General features: G+C 40.1%; 1 protein-coding gene across 6 annotated transcripts in view; it reads right to left on the bottom strand.

Annotated features, from left to right (window-relative positions):
* LRGUK (leucine rich repeats and guanylate kinase domain containing) overlaps positions 1-26954 on the bottom strand; it is a 149500-nt gene that overhangs the window by 49663 nt on the left and 72883 nt on the right. For all 6 annotated transcript variants that reach the window (XM_060196599.1, XM_060196598.1, XM_060196594.1 and 3 more), the window contains 4 exons: positions 21859-21955; positions 11647-11760; positions 9531-9732; positions 8871-8966 (listed from right to left, as the gene is read on the bottom strand). In XM_060196599.1, the coding sequence (XP_060052582.1) occupies positions 8871-8966; positions 9531-9732; positions 11647-11760; positions 21859-21955 (509 nt within the window). The remainder of the gene's footprint in view (positions 1-8870; positions 8967-9530; positions 9733-11646; positions 11761-21858; positions 21956-26954) is intronic.

Here is a 26954-nt window from a genome sequence, read left to right as displayed (position 1 = left end):
TTGTAATATTGGTGTCACAGGTTGGGGGGAATATTTCCTCCAATAAGCATACAATTTTGAGTGGCTCAGGAATCATGGAGGTTCTCAAGGACACAGTCTCTCCAAAAGATACTTGTTCATATAATATAAGCCCCAGATATTCTAGTAGCCCAAACAGCATCTTAACCCAGTTCACAGAACACGGTTCTGAAAAACTAATGGTAATTGGAGGCAGTATGCTGGCCTGGAACAGCCTCAAAGAAACTAGTCGTAGCTCATAGAAATACACAAAGACTCCAAACCAAACCACATCTGCAAGGACTCCTATAGTGGTTCATCCACACAAGCAGATCCGGCTTCTACCCACTGTCCCTATCTCCCTAGCTGGCAACGGTTAAATAAAAAACTTGACTTAGCTTCAGAAATAGAGTTCAGATAAAATATGAGACAACTGAAAATATCTAGAGTAGGCAAATTCAAAGAGAAAATAGAAGTTTCATGAGGTTGCGATGGGAGTTATTGATTAATGGAAAGAGAGTGTCTTTCTGGCTGATTAAAATTTTTGGAAATGGTTAGAGGTCATACTCAAACAGCATTGTGAATATAATTAAAAGGCAAGTTTTTTGAGACTTTTTTCCACAATGAAAATAATTTAAAAGGTACAATATAAGGGCAGTAAATCAAAACTAAAGAGATTATTTTGGTATTTAGGTTTATATAATCCAACATGCACTTTTTTCCCATTTTCACAACCTAACAATTCATACAATTAGACAAATGATACTGTGCCCCCTCCTTTTTAGGGAAAAATGCTCCATCTTATGGACCAGTAAATTGCTCAATTTTCTCCTGTTTGATTTATCACCACTGCCATCACTTTCCTATACCATTAGTCAGAATTCTGAATTTTTGTGAATATTTTATGATCTTTATAGCAAGAACTCAGGATATAGCTGGATGATCTTTTAAAAATCTTTACTGGAAGTACCAGTATTTCAGTATTCCAGAAACAGGTTATATAGAGACATATGAAAGGCAAAGGCATCCCTACACTGAATTGCAAATATAATGAGTATGCTCTTCTTTTTTTCATTATTACTGATTTAATAATGATTAATAAGATTGTAAGATAACAGGGGTACTATTCCAAATAATTCCCACCATCAGAGTTCCATGTCCCACCCCCTCCATTGGACAGACATACGAGCTCAGACTAACAGGGAGTCACAGGGTACACAAGTTCCTGTGCTAAATATGAATAGATATGGGCCCTAGGTCAGATTGAAGGGGTTTATAGTCAACAGTATTTATATAATTTCCTCATATTTGGGAGCTACGCTCTGCCCTGATCCAGCTTTCTAGTTATATTCTCAACTCTCACACCATCTTCGCAGACAATACTTTTAGCCTACCTGCATGTTAGCTATTGGGCTCAGGCAAAAACTACTAGTCATGGGCACCTTGGAACATACCTAAAATAGACTTCCTAGTTTCTTCCCACATGAAAGACCTTTAGTTCTATCTTCTCTATTCTTACTTTTAGGTTCCTGATTATCAAACAATTTGTCCTGCTTTGCATCTTGCTGTCTTTCAGTCACCAAGTTATAGATGCTACCATGACACCAACCTGACTTGCCTGAGCAGAGGACCTCACCAATGTGTTCTGGAACCTCACCTCCCCAGATCCCTACCTGACAAGGGAAAAACAGAGACAGGTTGGATATGGATCAACCTGCCAATGTCCATACTCAGCAGAGAAGCAATTACAGAAGCGAGACCTCCCACCACCTGCACCCCATAAAGAATTTTGGTTCACTCCTAGAGAGATAAAGAATAGGGAAACTTCCAATGGAGAGGACAGGACACACAACTCTGGTGGTGTGAACTATATGGAATTGTAACCCTGTTATCTTACAATCTTGTTAATCATTATTAAATTAGTAATAAAATTGCATTCACATTTACAAATTAACAACAAAATCACTGAAGATGATTCTGTGTGCTGTTAATACATATTTGGGGCTATCTCAGGCTACCAGTTTACAGGGATACAGGATCACTGCTTCTGTGGGGAAAAAAAAAAAAGACAATGCTGGCAATCATAAGGTTTCTGTTTCTGTTAGTACTGAGGCTTAACACATGAATCTATTTTGGATCTAATTTCTGACCTAATTTGAAAATATATCAGCTATAGAAAACCAAATTCTAACAGTATTCCACCATGTTACCTATAGCTTTTGTTTAGAAATGAAAGGAAGCTGACAGCAGTTTTTACTAAAAATTAATTTTTTCCACTAGTGATTGATTGTTCATGAAATTTAAAATAGAAAATTAAGGACCGAGATGGGAACAGAGGATGACCCCTTGCTTCACTTACAAGAATAACCATTATTCAAGGATCAGAAGTCACTGAGAGAATCCTACAGCATGGTAGTGAGGTTGAAGAACCTCCAGTATCTCATAGACCAGTGGCCTTCGTTAGAAGAAACACTGAGGGGGCCGGGTGGCAGCACAGCGGGTTAAGCACACATGGCGCAAAGTTCATGGAAGAGCTGAAGGATCTCGGTTCAAGCTTCTGGCTCCCCACCTGCAGGGGGGTCACTTCACAGGTGGTGAAGCAGGTCTGCAGGCGTCCATCTTTCTCTCCTCCTCTCTGTCATCTCCTCCTCTCTTAATTTCTCTCTGTCCTATCCAGCAACAATAACAGCAATAACAATAATAACAAAGATAAACAAGGACAACAAAAGGAAAAAAATAGCCTCCAGGAGCAATGCATTTGTAGTGCAGGCACCAAGCCCCAGCAATAACCCTGGAGACAAAATAAGGAGAAGGAGGAGGAGGAGGAGAAGGAGGAGAAGGAGAAGAAGGAGAAGGAGGAGGAGAAGGAGAAGGAGGAGAAGGAAGAAGAAGAAGAAGAAGAAGAAGAAGGAGAAGGAGAAGGAGAAGGGGAAGGGGAAGGGGAAGGGGAAGGGGAAGGGGAAGGGGAAGGGGAAGGGGAAGGGGAAGGGGAAGGGGAAGGGGAAGGGGAAGGGGAAGGGGAAGGGGAAGGGGAAGGGGAAGGGGAAGGAGAAGGGGAAGGAGAAGGAGAAGGAGAAGGAGAAGGAGAAGGAGAAGGAGAAGGAGAAGGAGAAGGAGAAGGAGAAGGAGAAGGAGAAGGAGAAGGAGAAGGAGAAACATTGAGGAGAGCCCTGAACCAATGTGATGAAAGATATGCTTACAAGGGCATGCAAAAGTACAATCTTGGGAGGACAGAGAATGCAGAGCCAAAGGCCCTAGGTAAGAAGAACAGAAACACTGTGGAGCCACATGCCCTTGGCCCAGATAAAGGCCAAAGCAGAAGAGCTTAGCTGTCCCATGAGGGCTGGAACCCCAGCTAGAAGTACAACAGAGCGCTCTAAATTACACTTCCACTTCCCTAACTCTTGAGATCTGTACTGACACTGTGTAGAGTACCAAGAGTAGGTAGATGTCAGAATCTCAAGCCTGGGACTCCAACAAGGAGAGGTAATAGTGGCACTCCACACCAAGGAGCCATACCTTCCCCCGAAAGCCCACAACAGCAGCCTGGCTTGAGTCCAGATTGCACATTCTACTCCGTGAGCCACACCCGGTCCCCATCTAGATCATTTCTATATTTCAACTTCCCTGATTCATTCCTCTATCAGATTTCTTCTATCACCATAGCTTTATATAACAATTTTAGTTTTCCTGAATTATTCAAATTCTGAAGTTCTGTCAGGTATGAGGACATAATAAAAGCATTTTAAGATAAACATTAAGTTAAGGGAATTTGCCATGACTAAGCCTCATGTGTGGTAAAGTGCTTGCTCTTCTGGGTGAACTATCTCTTAAGCTCTCCAGGCCAATTATTTGTCTTTTGTAGAATCTTAACTAAATTTTACTTTAATTCTCCTTTGACGAGGCTGGTGAAATAGCTCATTTGGACTGAGTTCTGCTTTACCAACTGTGCTAGATCCAGGCTTGAGCATGGGCTCCATCACACTGAAGAAAGCTTTAATGTGGTAGTTCCTTTTGCTCCCTTTCTCTCTCTCTTCAAAAAAAAGAAAGAAAAAAAGAAATATCATTGACAGTTCAATTATATATAAAACAGTCCACTATACTAAAGTTACTGTTTTTTTTCTTTCTAAGGATCCCATTTATGTAAGAAATGTAAGTATATAAATCAACTTAAATCCTTTAATCACTAGCACGACCATAAACTGTTAACTGAGTGATGTACTTTCTTCCTTCCTTCTTATGTCTCTCAAAATTAAAATTTATAAATAGAAAAAAGAAAATGGAGTCGGGCAGTAATGCAGCAGGTTAAGCGCACGTGGTGCAAAGCGCAAGGACCGGAGTAAGGATCCGGGTTCAAGCTCCCGGTTCCCCACCTGCAGCGGAGTCGCTTCACAGGCAGTAAAGCAGGTTTTCAGGTGTCTCTCTTTCTCTCCCTCTCTCTGTTTTCCCCTCCTCTCTCCATTTCTCTTTGTCCTAACAACAACGACATCAATAACAACAACAGTAATAACTACAACAAGAATGAAAAACAAGGGCAACAAAAGGGAAAATTTTAAAAACGTGTTTTTTAAAAAAATAGATAAATTTCCAGAATAAACTAAAAAGATTTAGAGTAACTCTGCTCAGAGTGGAGGGATGAAGGTGGAAGCCTATAGTACAGACTCCCCTGGAACTCTGGGATTCTAGGCATTCCCTTTGGGGCATTTATAGCTGGGCCTCAATCTCCTGCAGGGAACCTGCAAATATTTGGTTAGAGGTGCCTGACTCATACTTCCTGGCCCAGAAACTCAATAAGGACACTGACTTCATTACTTGAGCCTCTACTCTTAAGAAATTGTAAAAGTTTATTAATGACTTGTAGTGTAACTTTTTAAACATCACTTGAATAATGTCTGGGCTGCAGTAAGTCACTTTATGTACAGACTTATCCTTAGACCATAAGATTGAAAGAAGAAACACCTTCCATCAATCAACTGTTTATATAAAATGATATGTGTGGCATCTTGAGAAAATATATGCTCCTATATATGAAAATACATAGGAAGATACAGTGCGATATGCTCAAGTACAGGATTTATATGGCCAAAGGACCTGAGGTCTCAGATTCAGTCCTCAGCACTGCCATAAACAAGAACTGAGCAGGTCGGGCAGTAGATTAAGTGCACGTGGCACAAAGTACAAGGACCGGCGTTAAGGATCCGGGTTCAAGCCCCCGGCTCCTCACCTGCAGGGGAGTCGATTCACAAGTGGTGAAGCAGGTCTGTGGTATCTATCTTTCTCTTCCCCTCTCTGTCTTCCCCTTCCCTTACTCCATTTCTCTCTGTCCTATCCAACAATGACGACAACAATAAAAACTACAACAATAAAACAAGGGCAACAAATGGGAATAAATAAATAAATAAATATTTAAAAAAAAACAAGAACTCAGTGTTGTTCTTTTTTTCTCTCTCTTTCTCAAAAAAAGTCTTTAACAAAGAGAAAACATATTACTTTCCAAAAGATTAAATCTGTCAGAAAAACAATTCTGTTGAGGGTAGTGATTTGATGTATTAACTACAAACCCTCTCATCCACATTTGCAAGCTGGAATCCATGGGTTAATAATTGAATTGCCCAATTTCAGTTATATTAAATGTATTAAATGAGTGATAACATGTTTACAAATACTGCAACTCATACTTATCATCAAATTAGACAGGCCTAACCCAATTAATGCAAACAAATGGAGTTTTATTATACTCTTTAAGATGGAAATTTACTTTTCTCTGCACGCATTATCTGGTCTATTAATTTGCCAAATGGCGATTGCACCCAATAGTGTTATGATGATTGCAGACAAAGAAGAGATGGAGGTGGGGGAGTGCCCTGCTGGCTTCGGAGGCCAGTGCCACCACATGAAAGGTGCTATCGATGCTTTTGTCTGTGACTCAGAACTAGTCAGGCCCAGGGGACTGACACCTGTTTGTCCAAACCCACAAGGGGCTGATTTAAACGCCAGAAGACCAATTTATTAATTTACAATGGGAGATGGGCCTGGTTCAGGGAGCAGAACAGGGTGTTCTAACGTAGGGGATAGCCCACAGAGGGAAAACCCCACCCCGGGAGAGCAAATTAAAGATCAGAAGGTTGCTGGGTTAGCAAAGATTTCAGATGTCCTCAAGAGAAACTTGCACCAAGCTAAGGAAGCCTCAGGAGAGGTACAGCACAACTCGCTAGTTGCGGCTTTCTGTCAGGCTAGTGTCGCGGGAGAGAGAGAATTTCCCAACAGCTTTCTAAGCCCAAAGTGCAAAGAATCCAAAGGCTGGATAAACTTGCCAGAAGACTCCTGATTTATTGCTCCTCTCCCACTGGAAACAGAGCACAGTCCTGCAATAACACCTTCTGGAACTTTCTCAACAATTAGTTGTTCTGTGGTCATCTGTCTTCTGTGAGACAAAAGCAGCAAGAAAACCTCAGACATTATCTACAGTACTAGTTGTGATCTGTTTCATCCTGACCTTGCTCCAAAACTCCAGAGGCACCTGACCTTGGAAAAAAGGTATAAAGTTGCAAAACAGCACAGTAGTTTGACTTCTGGCAAAACCATGCCCTGGTCCTTCCTGGCCTGTGTGCAAGCAGGATCCTATGTGGCGAGAAGCTGGAATACATGTATATATAATGCTGCCAGACTCCTGAAGAACAAGCAAGCAACAGCCAAGTTCTAGTTTGTGTTTCCCCTTTCTGTTCTTATTTCTCAACTTAAGTCTATGGGTGAGATTATCCCATATTCATCCTTCTCTTCTGGCTTCTCTCACTTAACATGATTCTTTCAAGCTCCATCCAAGATAAGGTGAAGAAGGTAAATTCACATTAAGAATAACTCACATTAAGAATAGATGTGCTATATGACTATGATTCATTCCATTGGGAGGATCTTTTTTATTATAATTGTGGTGGTGGAAAGACACACATCACATAAAAATGGCCATCTTATCCATTTCTGAAGTGTATGGTTCAATGACATTACTTTTACATGTGTAACCACCCAGGTTCATAATTCTTTTTGTCTTATAAAACTGAAACTTAGTACCATTTTTTTTAAACACTAATTCCACCCTCCACTCTAGCCCTTGGCCATTCTTCTTTCTGCCTCTATGAATCTGACTACCCTAAGAACCTCACATTAAAGAACCATATAGTCATTTGTGGTTTTGTGACTGATTTATTTCACTTAGCATAATGGCCTCAAGGTTTTTATTTTTTTATTATCTTTATTTATTTATTGGATAGAGACAGCCAGAAAATGAGAGGGGAGGGAGTGGTAGACAGGGAAAGAGACAGAGAGACACATACAACACTGCCTCACCCATTGCAAAGCTTTTCCTCTGTAGGTGGGAACTTGGTGGGGGAGGGGGTTGGGGGAGGGGCCTGGGTCCTTGTGCATTGTAACATGTGCACTCAACCAGGTGCACCACCACCCAGCCCAATGTCCTCAAGGTTTATCCACATTATAGCATATGCCCAAATTTTCTTCTGTAAAGCTAAATAATATTCCATTATATGCTTGTACTGCATTTTGTTTGTCCTTTTTTCTGTCAGTGGACATGTGGATTGGTACTGTGACTAATGCTACTATGAACTTGAGTTCAGCTCCCTGCTCTCACTTCATTGAATATAGGACCAGAGCAGAACTGCTGAGTCACTTGGTGATCTTATTTGGATTTTTATTTTTTCTTTTTCTTTCTTTTCTTTCTTTTTGAGGAACTACCAGGTCATTTTCCATTCCCAATTTTCCTATATCCTTGCCAACACTTGTTTTCTTTTTCCTTCTTTTTCCTTTTTTAAGTAGATATCCTACAGAGTGTGAGGCAGACTTGAGGACGAGGGAACTTTCAAAACACGCATATACCAAAATTATTTATTTCAAAACACATATATACCAAAATTATCAGGCAGGGTTTTAGAGTATGTAGATTTCAAGGAGATGCACTTTTACATCTCCTATCTCATTTTCTGTGTCTGACCCATGACATTGGTGGAAAGATTAACTTCATGTTGCTGGCAAAATCTTACAATCAGCTTAGCATCATGGATAGTAAGCTGAAGCTCTGAACAGCTAGCAGTTTGCCCAAGGGAGTGGCAGGTCCTTGCTGGCATTTTCCAATGGGCATGTTCACATGACACACTTGCAAAGCTATATTTTAAGGACTAGCACAATGCAAAGGAAAGGAGAAAGCAATCTCTTGGACTAAAACAACACTAAATGCCAACCTGTCAAGCAGAACACTACCTCAAGCCCCTAAGGATGCCAAAGTTTTAGAAAACAGAGTTGTGAGCTACAAGGCTGACTCTTATTTATTTATTAATTTATTTACCCTTTTGTTGTACTTGTTACTTTTTATTGTTGTAGTTATTATTGTTGTTGTTATTGATGTCGTTGTTGTTGGATAGGACAGAGAGAAGGGGAAGACAGAGAGGGGGAGAGAAAGATAGACACCTGCAGACCTGCTTCACTTCCTATGAAGCAACTCCCCTGCAGGTGGGGAGCCTTACGCAGGTCCTTATGCTTTGCCCCACCTGCACTTACACCGCTGCGCTACTCCCTAAGGCTGACTTTTATCTTTTATGAACCTCCAAGATACTGCCCAGCACCTCCCTGAAGGGCTGTCCTCTGAGTTCCATTACAGTCACTGAGACACAGAAGATCAAGTCCAGAAATCAGACACAGACTACTCACTTGTGGGGATAACCAGTTCAGAGGAAGTATAAGGATTAATGAGGCAGGAACCAGATTTAGCCTTGTTAATGAGTTTCTAAAGAATAGCTCACAAATTTGCTTTCTTTTCCATGTAAAAAAAAAATTTCTTTTTCCACTACAAAAGGGATAGGGAATACCTGTAGTTGGAGCCAATGTCTTGGAAGTTTCCTCAGTCAATCCAAGGTATTCTCTAACGAGCTGACTAAGATTATGGTAGGCAGCATCCAGGTCATCTACAACAAAAGAGAGATGACTTTTCAAGCAAGAGAAACAGATCAAGATACAGTGATTTCATACCACTTAATGATAATGATTTTTTTTTTTTTTAGCTCCTTTGACTCTTAAGAATACTGTGATGAACAGATTTCTAAGTTTCAGTGACATTATCCTCTATAGTCTCCTGCTCACAAGTGTGAGCAGAAGCTGTGAATGTGATGATATAGTACTCTTGTGATTGTGTTATGTTGTATGGCAAAAGGGATGTTGGCAGCAGTAATGTGGGGTTACTTACTGGCTGACTGAATTGGGCTAATCAAAAGGGAGCTTATACAGTTGAGCCTAAAGTGAACCAAAGGACTTCTCTGCTAGTGGAAGAGGAAAGGAGTGGCGACTTGAAGTACAAGAAGGATCTGGTGGTCTGTCACTGGCCGGAAGGTGGAGGAGGCCACCAGAACGGGTTTGGGTGAAGTCCGTGAGAATGCAGGGCCCTCATTCAACTCTATTCTGCCAAAAGTAAGGGAGTCGATTTGTCCCTAGTGACCTCTTTCAAAAATGGAACTTTGCTGAAGGTGACTGACCTGCATTGATCACTGCATCAAAATATCCTGGCATTTCCTGATTAACCTTAATGTAATGGTCCACTCTGGAGACAGCAAATTCGATCTCTGAACGACTGAATAGTCCTTTCCTCCGTAAGTGCCCCTCATATTTTTTCTTGTTCATGGGCACCACTAGGATGTACCGAGGCTCGAAATAGGAGTATTTCAAACTTCTCATACCCTATCCATTTAAAGAGAATTAACACATTAGAGATAAATATTAAGATTCAGAAATCCTTTTTGCAAAAAAACAAAAAAGGAAAAAAATAAATCCTTTTTGAGACATCTGATGATAGAAGTTTAATAAGTCACATTATACTGAAGAATTTATTATATCTGTATAATTAGCTATGTTCCTATAAATGTCCCAAGGTTGGATTACTTTCTTCTGTTCATTAAATACTAAACTGTCATATTGGTAATATAAGAATTCATCCTAATGATTCTAATAAATAAGTGAACAAAGAAAATTGTTAGATACAAATAGGTATATTCACAGTATTATTAAAAATTCATTTTAATTCTACATTCCAAAAGTTAGCACCAGGTGTTCAAGATTTTGCAAGAAAGAAATGTTCCTTACTTCCTCTTTGCTGTCTCCTATCTCTAATCCATCAATCTGGCTTACTATATCCTGCCATGCTTCATAACTTTTATCCAGAGTATGGGAAGGTCAAGTTCCTGATTCCCTGACAATTTAGAGCTCACAGGCATCTGTGAGTCTGCTCTGTTGACTTCATGCAAATCTCTCAAACTTGCTGAATGTCAGCTTCCTTCTCAACGACATGGAAAACCTATTCCAAATGGACTCTGTAAAGCTGCTTCCATCTCAATCTTAGAACCAATAATTCCAAAAGGAGCCAAAGACAAAAACAGTCTGGAAAAATGCTTGAGCTGGGGGGAATCAAAGACATCAAATCTGATGTCTAGATTCTCAAACTCTTGGGAATGAGGAGAAAGTTCTCAGAGAGAAAAAAATAAAATAAAAAATAAAACAGGATCCAGTTCTCATGACTATGAAAAGAGAGACACAAGGAGTTAGAACACTTCCTGCACTCCAAGATGCATTCATTCTATTTCTGACTTGTCCATGGAAGACATGGACAAGTCTTTGTCCATGTCTTTGACCTTTGGGGGAAAGGTCTCTCTTCTTCCTGGCACAGAAACAAAGAAAATGGGGCCAGATGGTGGCATACCTTGTGGAGTGCACATATACCTAGGTTCAAGCCTCCAGGGATGGGTTCAAGGCCCACCTGCAAGGGAGCAACTCACAAGTGGTGAAGCAGTGCTGTTACACTTGGGAGTTCTCTGAGTGCTGTCCACAGTGCTTCCATATGGTACTGGGGACAGCACCCAAGACCTAACTCATCTCCTGAATCCAAGAAAATAAGTCTTTAAGTGGCCATCTTACTGCATACGGTATTTATTTTTAATTTTTTATTAATGATGTAATAATGATTAACAAGAATGTAAAATAAAAGGAGTACAGTTTCACACAGTTCCCACCACTAGAGCTCCGTGTCCCAACCCCTCCATTGGAAGGTTTCGTACTCTTTATCCCTCTATGGGAGTATGGGCCAAAACATTTTCTGAGGTACAAAAGGTAGATGGTCTGCCTTCTGTAATTGCTTCTCCTCTAGACATGGATGTTGGCAGGAGTTATTTCTTATAATCTAGCTCCTATCATTTAATTTTTAATATTTAATTTATTTAGTATTGGATAGAGACAGAGAGAAATTGAGAGGAGAGGGGAGATTGAGAGGGACAAAGACAGAGAGACACCTGCAGCTCTACCTCACCACTCATGAAGCTTTTCCCCTGCAAATGGGGACCAGGGGATTGAACCTGGATCCTTGCGCACTGTAATGTGAGCACATAACCAGGTGTACCACCGCCTGGCCCCATCATTTACTTTTTCATGTTCCCTTTATACAAGTTAAAAACTTGAAATTTCATACTTTCATATCTATTCCTTCTGTGCCTAGCAGTGTGCTTTTGCACACTGTAGCCCCCTCTCCAATCTCAAATGTATATGTACAAATTCACATGAACTCCATTTATAAATAGAAGCTAGAATAAAAAAAAAACAACTTACTTCTATTTCCATATGGATACAGCTTGCTAAGCCATCTCTTGCGATACCTTCCACCGTGTCCCTACTTAATCCATAATTGTGGTTTCCATAATTAAATGTTAGAATGAATTTCCCCTGGAATTTGAGGAATACAAAGATTTTCACATAACAGCTACCATGGTGGAATTTAAGATACATAAAATTCTGCAGTGTCTTATTTGTCTATCATTCCACAAAGCAAAATTATAGTAGTCATATGAGAATGACAATGGATTTATGAAACTTAATATCCAACGGTGATAGGGAGATTTAGTCAGAATTCTCAGCTGGCAAAAAAGAAGTGGTTCTAGGTCCCAGATCACATCAAATCAATGGGGGTTACAGTCAACAATATTTATACATCTTTCCCATATTTGGGAGCTACTTTCTTCCCAGATCCAGCTTTCTGGTCCTTTTTCCAGCCATGACATCATCTCCCCAGACAAAAACTAGGATCCACCTGCATATCAGATTTCAGGCTCAGGGGAAAACAAACAAACAAAAAAAACTAGTATAGACACAGGCCCTTTGGAATATAACTAAAATATGCCTACTAGCTATCTACAGAACAGAACCCCCCCCCCCCAAATCTTCATCTGCACTACTCCAGCCTTTAGGTTCATGATTAGCCAACAACTTGTTTGATTTTGTATGTTAACTCTCTTTTCAGCCACCAGGTTCCAGATGCTAGCATGATGCCAACTAGACTCCCCTGGGCAGACAACCTCACCAATGTGTCCTAGAGCTCCACCTCCCCAGAACCCCACCTCACTAGGGAAAGAGAGAGGCAGGTGAGAGTATGGATCCACCTGTCAACACCCATGTTCAGTGGGGAAGCAATTACAGAAGCCAGACCTTCAACTTTTTGCATCCCACAGTGACCCTGGGTCCATACTCCCAGAGGGTTAAAGAATAGGAAAGTTATCAGGCGAGGGGATGGGATATGGAGTTCTGGTGATGGGAATTGTGTGGAGTTGTACCCCTCTTATCCTATGGTTTTGTCAGTGTTTCCTTTTTATTAATAAATCTAAAAAGAAAGAAAGAGAGAAAAAAAGAAGTGGTTTTTAGAATAAATCAGCTGACAAAATATTGGCATGAAGGTGCTGATGCTCATGGTAGAAGAGCTCATTTGGCTTCCTTACCTGTTTTCTGCCACAACTGTATCAAGAACCATGATTATGGAGAGAGAGAAAAACTAATAGCTCACCCTTTGCCACAGTCATTTCGGATATGCCAGCATACCAAGTAGTTCAGTAAAAAGCTTCCAATCTCAAAAGCCCTGTGCCCTCCCAGATAAGCCTGGGAGTCATGAATTACAGGGACATTCTACATCCTTAGCCTCCTTTGATAAGCCATGAAAAACAGACTCATCCTGGCTTTCCATATAGAGTGTTTCCAACTGGAATTAGCTGCAAATGATACTCCACAGAATTGAGGTATAACCTAGAGTCATCTGATATATAAATACTGCTTTCTTTTGGTAGTCTGGAAACACAGCTCTTCCAACAGGTGTAGTCCCTTGTACCCCCATTCCCTGCTCCCCCCAATCAATGGAAAACTTGTCCCTCAAAATTGTATGTGACTTTTTCTTGAACAATATTATTTTATTTATCCAGCGGGTTTTATCAAGTTGGGTGGGTGGTGGCAAAGAGAATGTAAAAGGTGGCCTACCTTGGCAAGCCTGAATTATCGGGAAATGTGTAATAAGGATGGAAACAAGTAGTAAAATGCAAGCTTCCAGGATTACTCTGAATCCCACTAAGTAGCTGGCATAGTACTAGAATAGCAGCAGTGAGGAATCTTTTATGCTACCAGTGCCATCTGGCCTAGATATTCTGGATATCTATAGAGACCTGGACAGACTATCAGGTGTTAAAAGGCCAAAAGACATGGGGGGGGGGGTGTTTCTAGGGTTTGTGTCTGATATGGATGATGAGGAAAATGTACAATCTCACAAAGGCCAAAAAACTTTTTTGTCATGATTCTCTTCTTTCTTTCTTTTTCTCTCCTTCTTACTTTCTTCTTTAAGATTTACTTATTTGTTTTAGATACAGACAGAGAGAAAAATGAGAAGGGAGAGAGGGAGGGAGGGAGGGAGGGAGGGAAGAAAGAAGGAGAAAAACTGCAGTACTTCTTCACCACTCTAAAGGCCCCCCCACCCCACCCCACCCACACAGGTGGGGACCACTGGCTTGAACTCAGGTCCTTGCATACATAGTAAGCCAGCTCTACTAGGGTGCCACTGCCCAACCCCATGCCATGTTTTCTAGAAGTTAAGAATTCAACAACAAATATCCTTACTATTTATTTTCCAATGTCATATCCTTTTGGTTTTAGCCTACATTGTGACCTCCTTTTAATATAAGATAGATGCTAGACAGATAGATTAGATAGATAATAGACACATCAAAACCTCGTCAGATAAATGTTGTAACTTACTATAAGTCACCCTATTTTTTTATAACACTCTTTTAAAAAATGTATTTATGTATTTATTCCCTTTTGTTGCCCTTGTTGTTTTATTGTTGTAGTTATTATTGTTGTTGTTATTGATGTCACCGTTGGATAAGACAGAGAAATAGAGAGAGGAGGAGAAGACAGAGAGGGGGAGAGAAAGATAGACACCTGCAGACCAGCTTCACCGCTTGTGAAGCGACTCCCCTGCAGGTGGGGAGCAGGGTTTGAACTGGAATCCTTAAGCTGGTCCTTGTGCTTGGTGCCACGTGCGCTTAACCTGCTGCATTACTGCCCAACTCCCATAAGTCACCCTATTTTCAGGATGTATACTTGGATCACTTTGACACATGCTATAAAAGTTTGTTTTCTTATATGGACAGGGGTCTCCTTCTGTGGATTCCTCAGAAACACTTCCTGTAAAAATGTAAGGTTGAAAGGAGTATTGAGTTGTGTTCATGCATATAAAAACTCCAATAAACTGTTTAAAAACAAACAAAACCCAGATGGAGTAGCCATCCAGCTTCCATTTCTTCCTTCCTGTGGACTCCTTGATACAGAATAATCATTGTGGCTTAGAATTATTCAGACCCATGATCTTGTTCCCACAAGAGACAAAGAGACTCTGCAGGTGACTGAATGCTTTTCAAAAGGATCTGTGTGTCTGTGGGCATTTATAAGTGGGGAAGGGGATGAGACTACGAAAGGGTGTGGGGTCTATTTGTATCTGTTAGGGTGGGTAGATGTGTCTGTCCAGGGCTGGTGTGTACCAGGGATGTCTGTTAAGGTGTAGTTTATGGTAGGGTTTTTTTTTTTGGGGGGGGGCAGGATGTCTAAGAACATGTTCTGTGGGGGTGGGATCTGGATTCAGAAAGTTGAATATATGGGTGTGGTTGGTAAACGTGACAATATGCTATGAGTTTATAATCTCTAGCTTTGTCTCTTTTGATGGAATGATTGGATGCTTATTTTTTTAAAGGAAGTCAGGAGCAAAGTTCAAGTGGATGAAAATCACATTAAGGCGGAGCCAAGGTGGCTGGTGACCTGGAGACAACACCTGGTGTGAGCTCTGCAAGGAGTCTGCTTCAAACCTGGGAAGTTGGGGTGAGGGTAGGAGTTCTGGGTCTGTGGTGGGCAAAGAGTGCAGGTGGGGTTCAGGGTTGTACTAAGGAAGAGCCCCATAATCCACCCTTGCTTGGGCTGGCAAACAGAGGCCAAAAGGGACAAAGGAAACAGGGATTTGGCTGGGTGTCTTCATATTTGCTATTTCACTCTGCAGTTCCCCTGCCCACTCCTGGTAGGCCTCCTGTGGAGCTAATTTCTTTATCAAGATTCCTGGATCAGTAGGAATGTCATCCAAATGGGGATGTATTTCCCCAAGCAAAGGCTTTTTTTTTTCCCTTTTGTATAAGTACCACAGGCTAATCAATTGCACCACTGGAACTCTTTTTTTGTCTTTTGGAAGGGGGCTGGAGCTCTATCTGAATGACAGAATACCTAACCAATCAGGGCCCCAGTCTTCCCTGGGTTAGATTACTGGGCTTCCTCTACTCTACCTCTTGAGTTTGTCTGTTAGTTGCATCTTGTAACTTCTTGCTTGGTTTAGGAAGGGGACTGGGCTGTCAATCTGGAATGGTTTCATCTACAGACTGTTAGGGTTTTTTAAATTTTATTTTATATTATTTTTATTATTTGCACTTGTCTCTTCCCTCCTCTCCAGGTCGGCCAAAATTAGCTGTTGTTGCTCTTTCCATTGAGAGGTGATTGGGTGTGCTACCCATTGTGGGAGGAACTTCTCTCTCTCTCTCTCTCTCTCTCTCTCTCCACTTTTCTTTTTCTTTCCTTCTAGCTGATCAGAAAAATCTCTTTCCTTTTGCTGTTTTTTTTTTTTTTTTTTCTTTTTCTTTCTGTATTCACTGGCACTCGTTCATGAATTATCTTGTGGAAGAAGTCTAACTTGGAGTGGACTCTTTCTCTCTCTCATGTCTCTTTCTTTTTCCCTCTTCTTTCTCTTCCCACTGTCTCTAGAATTTATAGTTGACAGTTTACATTCGTAATTGTGTATTCTTGCTTTTTCCTTGTTTTTTTTTCTTTTCTCTTTTTGTTTTGTTTTTAGAGTAGAGGTATTGCTTGGCTAACTGGTTTGGGCTGAATTGCATTAATCTTTGCTTTGGTTTCTATTGTACTTTCCATGTGTGAAAAGACTTTATTTAGTGTGGCTTATACTCACACAACACAACAATTGAAGGATGACAGTATAGAAAAACATAAACCATAACAATAAAAAAAGTTAAATTGAAAGCAAATAAAATTGCTACCACAATGAATCAGGACAGGAACGCAGAAAAAATTCCAAGTAATCCAGAGGCAACTATAAATAAAGAAAATATACAAATAATAATTGACCTATTAATCACAGAAACAAGGACAGCTATCGAGGAAAAGGCTACCACAAATAGGGAAACCACTGATGAGACCCTCAAGGAAAATACTCGCTACCTCAAGGTAATTAGAGAACTGAAAGCTGAAATAGCTAAGCTAAAAGGCCAACTAGCAGAACAAGCTAATACTGTAAGTGAGCAAGGTTAAAAAAAAAAAAAAACTGCAGTGAAGAAGGAAGCTGAGGGAAGGGAAAGCAGATTAACAGAAGCAGAAAACAGAATTAGTCAGATAGAGGATGAGTTAGATAAAACTAAGGAAGAGGTAAAATAGCTCCAAAAGAGATTGAGAGACACTGAAAACAACAACAGAGACATATGGGATGATCTCAAAATAAGTAACATTCGCATAATTGGCCTACCAGAAAAAGAACTCCTGGACATTTTCAGAGTTCTTCACCCCAAGAAACTGCAATACAAATTCTTTTCAAATCCACACAGCACATCTTCAGGATAGACCACATGATAGGCCACAAAAACAGTGTCAACAAATTCAAGAGCACTGAAATCATCCCAAGCATCTTCTCAGACCACAGTGGAGTAAAGCTAACACTCAGCAACAAACAGAAAATTACTACAAGTCACAAAATTTGGAAACTCAACAACATACTGCTTAATAACCGCTGGGTCAAAGAGGAACTCAAGCAAGATATACAAATGTTCTTAGAAACAAATGAAAGACACAGGAAGACACAAGCTATCAGAATATATGGGACACAGCTAAAACATTACTTAGAGAGAAACTCAGCTATAAAAGCACACATTAGAGAACAAGAAAAAGCTCAAGTAAATGACCTTACGGCATGCCTTAAAGATCACATCAAATCGATGGGGTTTACAGTCAACAATCTTTATACCCCTTTTCCATATTAGAGAGCTACTCTCTTTCCTTATCCAGCTTTCTGGTACTTTTTCCAGCCATGACATCATCTCCCCAGACAATAACTTGGATCTACCTACATATCAGATTTCAGGCTCAGGCAAAACAAACAAAGAAACAAACAAACAAACAAAACACTAGTATAGCTACAGGGCCTTAGAAATATAACTAAAATATGCCTACTAGCTATCTACAAAATGGAGGACCCCCCAACACTTCATCTGCACTATTCCAGCTTTTAGGTCCATGATTGGTCAACAATTTGTTTGGCTTTGTATGTTAACTCTCTTTTCAGACACCAGGTTCCAGGTGCAAGCAGGATGTGACCAGACTTCCCTGAACAGACAACCCCACCAATGTACCTTGGAGCTCCACCTCCCCAGAGCCCCACAATGGACTACTATGCAGCTAGTAAGAACAATGGACCCACCTTTTCTGACCCATCTTGTATGGAGTCAGAAGGAATTATGTTAAGTGTGATAAGTCAGAAAGACAAAGACAAGTATGGGATGATCCCACTCATAAACAAAAGTTGAGAAAGAAGAACAAAAAGGGAAACTCAAAACAGAATCTGATTGAGTTTGGAGTAGGGCACCAAAGTAAAAATCTCTGGGTGGAGGGTGAGGGTAGATGTTCAGCTTCACTGGAGGGGGAGAGAGGGAAGAGTGGGGGGAGGACACAGACCTTTGGTGGTGGGGATGGTGTTAATATACACTCCTATTAACTTATAGTCTCATAAATCACTATTTAATTAATATGAGAGGGGAAAATTGACTGAATGTCTCAAAGTTTTTGATGCATAGACCATAGCTCTGAGTATATGTTCCTTCAATCTAAGCAATTAAGACTTCAAATTGGTAGTCAGATTAAATTTTATTGGTGGGCTCAAATTGTGAATACATTTCTAATAATGACATGTTCTTTGAAATATTAAATCTAAAATCTTAGACCAGGGAGAACAGAAACAACTGTTGGTGTTACTTTATAAGATACAACTATATGTAAATAGCATAAAAGGACATAAATTATAGTGAGGTCTTGTATGGTACAGCAAATCTTAACAAAAGGATTTTTAAAGTTAACTCAATTGCCAAATAATTTGGTTATAGCAAAGGTAATTCCAGTTTTGTGAGTGAAGAACTCAGTTTGGATAGCAATAACTATTGATTGCCTTCTTAAACCCTTAGATAGCAGGAATTTTCCCCTTTGTCTATAAAGCCTATATTTCTCCCAGGCCTGGAATCTCTAGGGTGGGGCTCACTTTCCTGCATGTTTCTCACAATTCATACCAACTGATACTATATCTGCTGATCCCAACCTAAGCAATGCACCATTACCACCTTGGCATGTTACACTTGTGTCCAGAAATGTCAGGCATGGAATGTCAACCCTTTAGCTTCATTACTGTGGTTCCAGATGCTACCATGATGCCAACCTGACTTCCCTGGGCAGACGACCCCACCATGTGATATGGAACCCTGTCTCCTCAGAGCCCTGTCCCACTAGGGAAAGAGAGAGACAGGCAGGTAGTATGGATCCAACTGCCAATGCCCATGGTCATTGTGGAAGCAATCCATACTCCCATAGGGATAAATATGGAAGTTATCAAGGGAGGGAAGTGGATATGGAGTTCTGGGGGTGGGAACTGTGTAGAATTGTACCCCTCTTATCCTACAGTCTTGTCAATATTTCCATTTTATAAATAAAAATAAAAAAAAGAAAATGACATTACATTGAAATGATATGTTAGTAGAAGCAAGAATCAAAAACTTCTCAAATATATGAAGATTTTTGTAGAGAAAGCAAAACTTTAAGACTAAATATAGTTTAGAAGTACAGTAATTTCTCAAACTAGGAACTGAACCAGACTTACTTACTTCTAGGTACGATAAAGTAGGGAACATCAGGAGAGCATATGGGGTTCTGAGAACAGATGCACTGAACCAAGAAAAACTGCCTCAGTCTCTAACAAGAGAAATTAGCATTAATTTGAGGGACTGGTTGTCTTTCAACTCAAAGGTTCCTACTTGCAACTAATATCCATATAAATCCTATATCTCTATTAAGGTTTTCAGAACCATAAAGTTCCAGGATACTCATTACACATTAAACTGAACTGTCAAAATATGACCCTGGAGAGCAAATTATCAAAAATTTCCAAAATGTTCTTCTGACAAGGTTAGGGAGAAAGCAGCCCAGGGATTATAGTGTTTTCTCACTTTTGGTTTCCGTGTAAAAGCAAAGAGAAACCATGTACTAACCATGCACAAAGCTCATCACTTAAAATTAAACTGGGAGAAACTGGGAACCCATGCTTACATGTTCTATTATTGTGTGCACTGGGGTGTAAACAATGTCCTTTCTTTTTGGTAGGAGGGAAGAGAAAGAGTGAGGGGGTGAAGATACGGTAGGAGATATGTAGTATATAAGCATCCCTAAATGATCCTTAAAAAAGCAGAAAGACAGATTAGACCTTAATCTGTTGGGCTTAGTTTGGTAGGTTTGGGGGGGGGGGGGCGGGGATGATGACAGCACAGGTAATTATATAAAAATTGTGGCCTATGGTGAAGAGAAGACATAAGTGATACAAATTCATTGAGAGTGATGAAGATACGAGATAGTATTTTATATTAATTGGCCTAATATTATGCATATACACAAATACATAAGAATCAACTTATACTCTCCATAGGTAAAGCATACTAGGGATGGAGTTACCCCCCTGGTGAAGGTCAAGAAAGAATAATGTTTAAGAAGATAAAATACAGAAACAAAGGTGCTGAGAATTGATATCAGTTACCAGGATGTCAGGGAGAGAAAACGAAACCAGGCTGAATAAGATTGCACAGAGTTCCTGTGAAACGGAATAACACAGGAGTTCCCTAGTAAAGGCCTCAGAGGAAAAGAGGAATCTTCTCCCACGCAGTCAGCAGCCCCAGGGTTCCATTTGTATCTGTGAACTTGCCCATTGGTCTCTAAGTGTCAGGACTTGTCAAGCAGGGGTGTTATGGTGGAAGGTTTAGGTTGCCTGTGTGTCCAGGACAAGCCAAATGAAAGGGACATACCAGGATGAAACGCTGCTTGAGGGGCCACAATAGTAAGAAAGCACTCCTGCTCTCTTTGGCTTATTTCACTTAGCGTGGTTCCTCCAAGCTCCACCCAGGAGGAGGCAAAAGAGATGACTTCATCATTCTTCACAATTGAATAGTATTCCATTGTGTATATATACCACACTTTTTTTAATTCTCTATTTTTTTAATTAGATTAATGTTTTACAGTTGACAGTAAATACAATAGTCTGTACATGCGTAACATTTCCCAGTTTTCCACATAAGAATCCAACCCCCACTAGGTCCTCTGCCATCATGTTCCAAGACCTGAGCAACCCCCCACCCACACACACACACAATGCAATATTCTTAACCATTCTCTGTTACTGGAAACCTGGGGGGGATGAGTACCAGATGATCTTGCTCATGCACAGAACTTAAGAAACAAGGACTGAAAGGAAAAAAAAAAAGTAAAACCTGGATTGGGTTTGGTGCACTGCACCAAAGCAAAGGACTCTGGGGAAGGAGGAGGAAGGAGGGGTCTAGAGGAGGGGAGCTTTGGGGTTCTGGTGCATGATGGTGGGAAAGGACCTAAATTGAGTGTGGAAATATTCTGCAGACACCTATCATAGGGCAATGAGAAATTGTACTCATGTGTCACCAGTTGTTCTGTAAACTATTAACCCATCAATAAAGTGATAAAAGATAAAGAAAAAAGGCAGAGAGAAAGAAAGAAAGACTGCTGGACAGGACACTAGGAATATTCAATTCACAAGACTCATGCATCAAATCAGGACTGTGTGAACCACTCATCTTGAGTACAATCTATTGCCAGCAGCACCTGATAAACACATGTCACAAAAGCATTTTTTGGTAATATTTATACCCTTCCTATCTTCCTTCCTTCCTTTCTTTCCTTCTTTCTTTCTTTTTATTTTTTCTCTTTCACTCTCTCTCTCTCTTGTCCTTCTTTGTAAGACAGATTGAGAGAGAGAGAGAGTGACAGAGAGCTCAGTACCAAAGCTTCCTTCAATGTATTAGGAGCTTGGGCTAGAGCCTGGGTCATGCCTATGGAAAAGCATCACACTAGTTAAGTGAACTATTTCAACAGCCCTCTTCTTAAAGTATCTGCTCATTCAGTTTTTCTGGAAATTCACAGCATTTTCTCCAAGTCTGGAAAATAAGCAATGTATGTACAATGCTGTACTTGGTGACTTAGGAAATAAAACAATAAGAACACATCTCTCATAACCAATCAAAAACTTAATTATTCCTTTTCTAATAAATGCCATTTATTATGCCATTTCTGAATATTTCTACCAGTGAGCACATATATTTCTGTGCAACAAAAAACAAATGGGAATGTTCTTACCATGCTTAACATCTCATCAAAAACTTCTTGAGAGATAAAATGATAATCAACTCGGTCCCCTTCTCCGAAGTATGGTGGTCTTGTGGTGTGGCAGGGCCTGCAAACATGTAATAGATGACCTTCAAAAATGGAAATGGGATCAAGCACAAATTATTATATTTCTCAAAAACTGAAACTGACCCCCAAGTCATAAAGTAAATGCGTCTGCCAAAACTGTGATTCTGAGTTCTAGACTAAGTCACTCCAGCTCATTCTCTATAAGATCCATATAAAATTTGAACTAGCAACACCAAACTTTAATTCATTGTTACTTAGCAATTACCAAGGTTTTTGAGATGAGAAAACAAAACCAGAATGCCTATGAAATGCTAACAGATATCAATACATAAAGAAGTATATCATATTTATGATGCGTGTCTTTTCCACTTTCCATCCAACTATTTCATGTTCTCTCTGATCTGTAGGTGTTTTCTTTCCTTTTTCTCTTTCTTTCTTTCTTTCTTTCCTTCCATCCTTCCTCCCACCAGTATTATTTTTGGGCTTATAGAGCCTGCATTATTCTACTGTTCTAGGCAGCGAATTATATATATATATATATATATATATATATATATAGAGAGAGAGAGAGAGAGAGAGAGAGAGAGAGAGGGAGAGAAAGACAGTGAGAAGCAGAGATCCTGCCTCTGCAGAATTAATTAATTGGCTGGTTAAGAAGTAAGTGTAGCTAGACACTTTATGTTACTTCATGTAATGCTCTCAAATGAATTTGAGGAAGGTGCTGGTTTTTTTTTTTTTTTTTTTACAGATGATGAAGCTGAGGCACCATTAAGTCATGTGACTAAGTAGCAATGGCCGCATAACTCCAGAGTCAATTCCTTTTCAAATCATATGAAGAAGGTAAACCACAACTTTGAAAGTCTCTCCATTACAAAGTCAAAGTCAAACTGTTATGTTAACCACTGTCCCTCTCCCCATTATAAACAAGGCACAACTTTGACTAATATATTATGAAGTCTTCACATTACTCTTAAGTAATATTTTAGCCACTAGAGAAAGATAGAAACAGGCTGGGCATATGAATTGACCTGCCAATGTCCATGTCCAGTAGAGAAGCAATTACAGAAGCCAGAACTTCTACCTTCTGTACCCCATAACGAATTCAGGTCCATACTCCCAGAGGAGAAAATGTTAGGGAAAGATGGCCAGAGGGCTCTGAACTTCAATTTCATCATGACCCAGAGAGAGAAGGGGGGGGGGGGAGGTAGGTGGGGTGGGGGAGGATACTCAGAACTAGTAGGTATGACTTAGAAAGGAAGAGAAAATAGAACCACAGGGGAAAACAAAGAGCAAATATATAAAAATATAGTTACAGAAATAATAGTCAACCCATATCTGTGATCTTGGGAGAACTAATGCCGTTTCCAATGGACGGAATGGGGGCACAGAACTCTGATGGTAGGAAAAGTGTGGAATTATATCCCTGTTATCTTCTATTTTGTAAATCAATACTAAATTACCAATTAAAATTATAAAAAGAAAGGAATAGAAGACAGGACCTCTGAAAAATGGGTAAAAAATTAATAATAATAAATGAAAAATATAGATATAGATGATTAAAGAATCAACCCATATCTTTGACCTTGAGAAAAACTGCTACAGTTTCTAATGGAAAAATGAGGGACACAGAACTCTATATAATTGTACTTCTATTATAATTTTGTAAATAAATATTAAGCCACTAATAAAAAACAAATATTTAAAAATTATATATTAGCAAGAGAGAACAAATCCTAAGAGAAGATTGTCAAAACACCATGACATTTGTTTTGTGGTTTGAAAGTGCTGGCATTAGCTCACACTCTTTCGGAGAGACAGGAGATCCTGTCTGTTGGTGCCCTTGACAGGAGGACAGATAAACCACTGATGTGGCATGATGTGTCTGTCACACACCCTTAGTGATATGCAATTCCCAACAAAGGAACTGAGCTGCGGGAACTTTTTTCAGACTCTTTAAAAAGAAGACAAAACAAATAAGTGAGTTAAGAGTTTCAGGGCAGGTCAACGAAGAGAAAGGTGGCTTCCTTGATGTGAAGAATACAGATGATAGGACCTACACCTATTGTGAAACTTTCTAACAAAAAAGTAAAACAAATAGACTTGCAGTTTTTTTTTCTTCATCTGTCATCCAATTTTCACATGGGGAACAGTTCTCTTGCAAACATGCTGCCCAAATATGAACGACTTGAAAGGGAAATTTTTTGGTTTGTTTTCTGCCTCCAGGGTTATTGCTGGGGCTTGGTGCCAGCACCATGAATCCACTGCTCCTGGAAGCTATTTTTTTCCTCTTTTGTTGCCCTTGTTTTTAATCGGTGTTGTGGGTATTATTATCGTTGTTATTGTTGTTGGATAGGACAGAGAGAATTGGAGAGAGGAGGGGAAAACAGAGACAGGGAGAGAAAGATAGACACCTGCAGACCTGCTTCACCACTTGTGAAATGACCCTGCTACAGGCAGGGAGCCGGGGGCTTGAACTGGGATCCTTACACAGGTCCTTGCGCTTCGTGCCATGCGCACTTAAGCTATTGTGCTACCGCCCAACCCCCGAAAAGGAAGTTTGAAGAGAGCAATGTTTCGCAAAATTACTTTACAGAAAATGAAGATACATTTTTTTGGCAAGACACCTGCCTGGGTTGACCTCTTAAGTATCTTTCCTCTCCCCTACCTAAATAGAATTTCAAATATAAGCAAAATTTCTGAGTTTATTATTTCCTAATTAATTTCCTAGTCAACTCATAGTTTGTGTTGGCAGCTGTCATTTTTGTTAGTTTCCTTAAGCAGAACAAGTAACTGACTTAAAGTTCAGCGCTGATTATAGCACTGGCCCTCCAAGTCTAAGCGAGAGTTTAGATGTGCAAAAGGTCACCAAGACTATAAAATGAAAGATATTATCAGGAAGAGAAAGGATCTGAAAGGTCAGGATATGGAATGTTAAATTATCCAGGGACATGTAATTGGAAGATGTCTAGGAAGTTAGCAGGTGGGTGAGGAAGCCTGTTTTTTTTTTTTCAGTGTCTCTCAGAAGCATGCATATTTAGACTCTCAATTCTGAGCCAGATTGCTTCAGGAAATAATGAACTTCTTGTTATTGCAAATATATAGGCAAAAGCTTGGCTGAGAGAGCATCTGAATTCAAGCAGATTATAGCACCCCCCTATAGAAGGCGAGTGAATTCCTACAGTGGATGTCCACAGAAGTCGGGGAGTATCTAGGGCATTTAGTAGGAAAATTAAGCAGGCTGTAATGCTCAGTGAGAATACATGTCAATAAATTTCTGCATATAATTAAGAGATCAGGAACAAAAAAGATTCTGGCACAGGCTGTGTCTGAGTATCAGATTCCAGGAAGCCACTACTCTGTGCACTTTGCAGTGACTGCATGACTCCTTTCTATCGCATGTCATCATCGCCTGTCGTCATGCCCTTGTCTCAGGCCTGACTTCCCCGAGTCCTTGCTCAAACTGCTGATGGCCTGTGCTTCTAGTATGCAGCTGTGGTCACAACATGGTCCTGCTTAAAGATGCTTTATAATCAGATGCCTGTTTATCTCTTCAGCCTTATCGTCTACCACCTCCCTTCATATGTCAAAGTTTACCTTCCCTACAGAATAGAATATAAAGTCAATCAGATGTCCCTGTTGCTCTTTCTGCATAGAATGCACATCCAGCTCGAGCCCCATGCCCCATGGGCCTTTTGTTGAGATTTTATGACCGAGTGTGAGAGAAACCAGAGCACCACTCAGCACTTTACTCACTGAGCTGTCTCCATGCACACACATGAGCACACACATACGAATGTGCACACACACACACACACACACACACACACACACCACTTGTCTTTTACTTCTATCATAGGGCTTCTTTCCTTCCCTCTAGACAGAATCCATACAAGGCTGGTGGGCCAGCTCATGTGAGAGGGCGCTTGCTTTGTCTTGCATTGGAGCCAGCTCCAACTCTCCTCCAGGGCACCACATAGGAAAGCTATGGCACTAGGAAAGCTCTGATGCTGTGGTATCTCTTCCTCTCTCTTTCTCTGCCTCTTTCTGTCTGTAAAGGTTGGCCCCAAACTGTGAAGCTCAGAGATGATGATGACAACAGCAACAACAACACGTCTTACTAGAAAGCGCCTGTTTATCTAAATCTCACACTGGACTGTAAATTACCACAAGGACAAGACTCATGCCTACTCCTTTCCTGTTTTGCCTCTGGTGCACAGAACATGCACTAAACACTGACTGAATGAACAGTTGAACCACATGTCACATCAGAATAAGCAGACACCGTTTAGATTGCATTTAGGAAATAAATCATAGCTCAGGCGACCTCCTTTAGATAGCTGCCATCATTTGTTTTACTGTATTATAGTCCTAAATGTCAAACAGACTTAGTAGTTAACATCAGGAGGAAGGCTCTAAAAAATAATTGCCCTGAAATTCTGTAGTACTAAAGAGCGATAAAAAAATTTCAGTAAAAAATAGAAAATGTTCTAAGATTGAGCTTGAAGGGAGAAAAAAAAATAACATAATCTTTTATGCCAATTCAGATCATTTCTTGTGACCTTAGTTCTAGAAGATGAACAGGCAGACTGATATTGTTTGGTATTTCCCTCATTATCCAGCACTCTGTGAGGAAGGACTCATTAGCATGGTAATAGTAAGGTTTGAAATAAAGTTTGAAGACACTAAATGTGCATCACGAAGATCACTTGTAACTAATACAGGTAAGAAAAGAACACCCAATCAATATGAAAACAAAGAACAAACCTATGAGCCAAGTCAGCCACACCTAACATTTGTTCTAATATCTATAATTTAACTGGACGTGCAACTGAAAATTCCACTGAACCTCTCAGTCCAGAGTCAATACAGCCTAAAAAGGAAGAACAAAAAGTAGGAGAGAATGCAGGAAAGACTGACTTAAACAAAAAGCACAGAAAGTGCCTTTGTAGCTAGATGCTTACAGATGAAGAGGTTTCTTCATGCTTGCTTGCCTTTCATATAATGAAAAAAAAAAACCACTAGTTTGTTGAATAGAAAAA

Source organism: Erinaceus europaeus, chromosome 8, assembly GCF_950295315.1.
Source record: "Erinaceus europaeus chromosome 8, mEriEur2.1, whole genome shotgun sequence".
In the NCBI taxonomy this organism is placed as follows: domain Eukaryota; kingdom Metazoa; phylum Chordata; class Mammalia; order Eulipotyphla; family Erinaceidae; genus Erinaceus; species Erinaceus europaeus.
The sequence above is the reverse complement of the archived record's forward strand: the minus strand, read 5'-3'. Positions and strand labels throughout refer to the sequence as shown.